Below are 6,000 nucleotides of genomic sequence, written 5' to 3' on the forward strand. Positions count from 1 at the left end.
CCATTCCACTGATCCTGTGCCAGCCATTACCACGAGCCCGTCCTCCCCAATTAAGGTGCCACCAACCTCCTTTGAGTGAAAGTTATTTACATAATACTTTCAAGCAAGTGACAAGTGACATCAAGTGGCAAATGATGACACTTGAACCATACACATCAAGTATAGCCATGACAAAAACTACTCTGGGAGGGGTCCTATAATGTTACCTGGAGGACGAGGTGGGGTCGGTGGTCTGCCTCTGGATCTTGGCCTGCTGGCCCAGCCTCTCCCTGAGGGCCATCTGCACCTCAGCAGGGATGTCCGGGGACGTCTGGCTGATCTTCATGGCTGCCTCCAGCAGCTTCACGGAGCTGCACCGCCCGTTCACCTTCACCACTGGCACAGGCTTCTTCTCCTCCTCCACTGGTGCCACCTTGTGGAGGGGTGTGATGGGCTGGGGGGCCGGCGGAAGGGCCTCTGGGAGCCCAACCCGGGGGCCATTGTCGGCGTGGGACGAGAGGGCCTTGCTCCTCCAGATGGGCCAGCACAGCTTCCAAAAGACAAAGAGAGAGACTACCAACAGGGCGAGTCCACAGAAACCCACGACCACAGCAAGGAGACTGATAGAGATGTCTACGAGCGACCACAGAGATCAACAGAGACAGATAGAGAGAGAGACAGAGGGAGAGAGAGGACGGGCAAGCGATGAACAGAGCGTGACAGACAAACATGCAAGAGAAAAAAGAGAAGAGAAAGCAAGCTGTAAAAGAGGAGGCTGCAAATGCCCTCGTTTGGTAGAGATCAGAGGATGTTAGAAAGTCATACAGCTTCATTCCAAGACAGACACACGGACAGGACAGCTCTCAGGACAGCCAAATAGCTCTTCATTGCCATATTTGATCAAGTTGACAATTAAATATTTCGGAAACCACAATCCCTTCCTCTGCAACTATATACAATGGTTCCGGCTTTATGCACAAACCAAGATTTACCACAGGCTATTACAAAATGCATGATGCATTCCATTGTGTGCATGTTACACAATTGTATGGTTTCTTATAAATAAAGTTAGACAGTATACACCTGTTTATGGATTGCAATGTGCAGAATATTACACTGCATGATGTCATGTTCTTGGCTGTGTTCTTTCTCCGTGTTACTCTCTCTCCTGTTGCTTATTCACTCTCACAAGGACACTTATGCTTTGTAATCAAAGTGGTGCACCATCTCAAAGCCATAGCCTACATAAAAACAAGAACGCGGCTCTATAGGCAACAATCAGTCCCACTTTATATGAAGTGGCACTAAAAGCACTTATTTATTTGTCAGACTACTAACTTTAACAGGCATGCTAAACAGCTGAGGTTTACAATTAATTTGAGTTTGTTTGCCAATGTAAATGTAGTTATGGAAATTACACAAGCAGGTAGGCCTAGACAGTTATCAGTTCATCAAGTAATATGAAGCATTGTGTAACTGTGTTGTAATTATCACATGGATTTAACTCCATTAGTTTAGAAGAGTAAAAATCTACTGCAATAAATGCCATCTAGCAGATAGATTGACTGAGTGACCGACCAACGCCATTTCCATCCCATCCGTTTCACTTTACTCAAAATCAGAGACAGTATTGCATCAGAAACAAAGCTGCTCCAGTCTTATGCAACTCACATAAACCCAGAGGGAATAATGACATGCTGTTATGATATAGCTTATTATTTCTTGTCAAGCCTACAAAAAAAATAATATGTAGAATTTAGAACTGTTTCAACATCTTATCCAAGCCTTACCATAAAATAAAAAAGGCACTAATGACTAGGCTACAATATAACTTTCACCAAATCAACGATAGAGACATTATCAAGCAAATAAATGGGTTCATTTGACAGAAGGGGATCTATGTTAAGAACATGAACTGGTAGCCAACAGTATGACTAATCTCAGACATGCTGGTCAATTGGCGCATGATGGAGTGAATGAATGCAGGATCACTGAGAACACATCTCCTCTTTCAACAAGCTATCGGTCTCACACTATCAGATTGCACGCGCCAGAACCATGGAAAAATGAGAATACACTGATGCTGCAACAGGTGCAGTCTTTTTCCTTTGCAGACACAGATGTTTCACCTGTTGTGCATCGCAGCACTTCAAGGGAAAAGTTTAGTCAGGTGAAGTTTAACTTTCAACGCATTTTACTGTTTCAACTCATCATTCTCATACAACCTTGTGCAGCAGGTTGACGCCAGAGAAACCAAACCATGACAAAATAGAGGGATGCAAGCTTTAAAGAGGGGTAGAGGAAGAAAACGTTGCTTTTGTCCTATTTACCTGCGCTCCCTTTACCTGGTATGTTGCTCTCCAAGGGAAATATAGCCGAGCATTTCTCCCCATCCACATGCCCCGCTAGACAGAGCTCCGTAACGATCTGAAGGGCCCTTTGGCACAAGCTGATGTTGTCCTCCGTTCGGACACTCATGTCTCTCCTGTTAAGCCATTGCACGCTGGAGGAGCCGGGAGGGCGTTGATTCATTTGGCCACCCTGCGCGCCGCTGAGTGCAGCCTCTCCACGCCAAAGATCAGAGCGCACGAGGCGTCCACATCCATATCCACTGCGCAATGCCGGGACTGACTTCCAGCTCGCTTCTTGTGTTTGAACAAAAGATTCTTCAGCACTTGGCGTCCACCAGCCACTGTCCAATAGGAGTGAAGCACCGGTTAAGCAAGTCCCTAGTGTTGGAATTACACACTATTGAACTGACAAATAGCCTATTTGACCTCATTAGACTTGGACTAATACCAGTGAAGCTTGACATTACTTCTGTGAATGCCCACAATTTCAATCAGAAGCCTGAATAGTCTTCCAAATATTATTCCTGTGCCTAAGGTTTACTATAATGACATCTACAAATACTATTTTAAGTTATAAACCTTGGTTGAATGACAAAGATGAGATTCCTCAACCTACATTATACTACTCTCTTTTTAAAATGTCAACCTAATGCCAGAATCTTAATTAGCCAACTGAATTACCAAAAGAGCCCACAGATATTTAAAGGGCAAAGTAAGAACAGTATCAACAAAATAGTCACCGGGGAAAACAAATTGAAATCCAATATGCCAGTACCAGTAGAGTTCAACATTTAAAATATGTGAATTGCATATGCAACAATGCTATCAGTTTCACAGCCACAGAGCCATGAAAAGGTACTTTAAAAAAATTAATATTAATATATTTTGGGAACAAGCATGGGGCAGTTTTCACTTATAAATGAATTTATGCAATTGCTAAAGTAGGATCCGTTGCCAAGAATCCATAATGCAATACAATGATAGCTCATGACCAGGATGAGGTAAGGTGCCACTCAGGCAACAGGCAGAGGCAGACAGTCTCCTAGACAACAGGACATTAATAATGAGCAGCCTCCTTGGGAGAAATTAACTTCCTCTATCAGTTTGGTGAAACTGTTGAGAGCTATGGTGTATGGGCAGAACTGGCTCCCACATTGTTCATTAATTCATTAATCTCTCTCTCTCTCTCTCTCTCTCTCTCTCTCTCTCTCTCTCTCTCTCTCTCTCTCTCTCTCTCTCTCTCACTCACACACACACACACACCCACACTCTCTAGCAGTCTTGACAGGCAAAGTGGCAAATATTTAAATATGGGTGATAAGGCAACTGTCAGGCACTAAGGACATGAATATTAATAGTGTCATCTAATATATTTTTACTAGCAGTCATATTTATCACTGTGGTTTGCCAACTAGGTGGGTAGACAGGGTACACTCTCCGACAGATTTTCACTGGAACATTCTCTGAACATGTCCTTGATTGTGCACAAAGGGTTGTGCAAGGACAGCACTGCATTCTTTTTCTGAGACTATTTAGTTTGTCTGTCTCTTTCTCATGTCTTTCTCTATATGGTCTGTCCCACTGATAGCTGCATCCATCACAACGTCCACTGTAGCCATATTCTACAGTCACGTTCACATTCTACAGTCATATTCTAACAGCTATATTCTTTAAAGACATCCTCCAGCGATTTTTGAACTTTTACTGTTGAAAAGTTTTATCCCAAGTATAAATACAGTAAAGTACACACAATAAACAACCGCAAACTTCAAGGAGGCGGGCAGGTCATTCAAGGATTTGGTCAGATGGGAATCCGTTATGTCATCGGCCTTCCCCCTTGATTGAGTAACAATAGAGGACAAAAGTGCTGTCATGACTTACCTGGACCACCTATTGCGATGTGCCTTTTGTTAAGTAAATCAGGTGTTAAATGAGGTGAAAAGGAGACTGGAGTTCCACTTTAAGGTTGTTTATTTTGATGGTGGAGATGTTTTGAAACATTAATGGTGTCTTTTTTTCTGAATGAGCAGAAAGATGATGACACTACCCACTGGGCACACCACGTCATTTCAAATGTGGACATTTGGGTAATATTTGGTTGAGACGTTGATCATTGAGATTTCAACTTTTATTCACCCACTCAAAAAGATAGCCAACAGTTATTTTTAAAATGTTGGTACTATAGAGTTTGAAAACTATACTTGACTAATAAATCAACTACATTTAAATATTGGAACAAGGTTGGGAACATATTGTTATCTGATTTGACCAAAACACCATTAATTCAACATGTAAAAACATGTACAAAACAAAAGTCAAGAATGGTTGAAATGAAAATGTATTGCACCACAAAATAGATGGAAAAAAAAAAATGCTTTTCTGGCACAGGCTTCTGGGAACACAAATTACATACAATAAACAAAAAAAGGCACTTTCGGAAAAGGTTTTGATGCCTTTAACTTCTTAAGAACTCTCATCCCCTTAGTCATTGGCCCTCCCACTGGCCCACTTGCTGTCAGGTGCATATTTCAGGTAGGTTTACATCGCCTGTGTGGTGTCGAGAAAACGTTGCTAATTATGCTGTGAAAACAAGGAAATCCGCTAACGCTGTACTTTGATTATAAAGGTTTATTATATCAAAGGGTTACAGCTTCAATTTACAGATATCTGCAGAATATCTGGAGAATAACTGCCCAATCTCAAATATGATTATTCTGTCCTCCTTTGTTTTAACCGTGGTATTTATATCCTATGCCCTATGTAACATAATATGGGTGTTTTCCCATACAGACCAATCCCAGGAGGCCACCTAACAGACTTCCTCGGCTTTAGGGTGCCCCTATAGAACTACTCTCCAGATCCTCCCTTTAAGCTGAGTCAACATCCTCTAAAACCATTTGAAACCATTAGCAAAGTCATAAATTCCTCAGATACCACATATTCCCCCCTTCGAGACAAATTAAGTCTCGAAAACAAAAAGAATAGGATTATGACAAATAACAATTTCTCTTATTGAGTATCTCTTAACAATAAACCAAAAACACATTTTTCTATGGAGTGTAAATACATTTCTATGAAATATGAACAAATCTCTATGGAGTGTGAATACATTTCTATGAAATATGAACAAATCTTTATGGAGTGTGAGAGTGAAAAACCTGTCTGGCAGCTTTCTTTCCAAATATCCCTCCATCAATCAATCAAGACAGTAAAATTCTCTCACGGCCCCTCTGCCCCAGGCAACCACTTAAGTACTCCAGATCAATTCATACATCTTTATCAATGCATTTTAAACTATGATGCAATTTGAATACACATTGCAAACAAAATACAATCAAAAATGTCCACATTCAGGCTGGTCGAACCATCGGACCCTCCTGTGGATTCTCTCTATCCCTACCTAGACCCAATATCCCTAAGCTTCCACGAAATAAACAAAAACATCTGAGATCCCCACATGTATCCAATAACAGCAAATATCATTCTTCAAAAATTAATACAGAAAGAATATGACACAAATTATGTCTGACACATGCAAATATGTCTATATATCATTGCAGACACTGGAATGTAGTCCACTACACTTCATCTCCTCAGCAGTGTCGACTTCCAATGCATTGTCGATGATGGAATCTGAACCTTTCCACACCTTCCTTGTTCCACTTCCTCC

The 6,000-nt window shown here is 41.4% G+C and overlaps 1 protein-coding gene across 1 annotated transcript in view; it reads right to left on the reverse strand.

Moving 5' to 3' along the window:
- Window positions 1-2,590, reverse strand: part of LOC121580059 (synaptotagmin-10) — a 29,261-nt gene extending 26,671 nt beyond the window's left edge. Inside the window, exons 1-2 of the mRNA XM_045221700.1 lie at window positions 2,325-2,590; window positions 207-612 (exon numbers count right to left, since the gene is read on the reverse strand). Of these exons, the coding sequence (XP_045077635.1) occupies window positions 207-612; window positions 2,325-2,511 (593 nt within the window). The 5' untranslated portion in view covers window positions 2,512-2,590. The remainder of the gene's footprint in view (window positions 1-206; window positions 613-2,324) is intronic.
- Window positions 2,591-6,000: the final 3,410 nt, after the last annotated feature.

This window comes from Coregonus clupeaformis, chromosome 7, assembly GCF_020615455.1.
Source record: "Coregonus clupeaformis isolate EN_2021a chromosome 7, ASM2061545v1, whole genome shotgun sequence".
NCBI classification, from domain to species: Eukaryota; Metazoa; Chordata; class Actinopteri; order Salmoniformes; family Salmonidae; genus Coregonus; species Coregonus clupeaformis.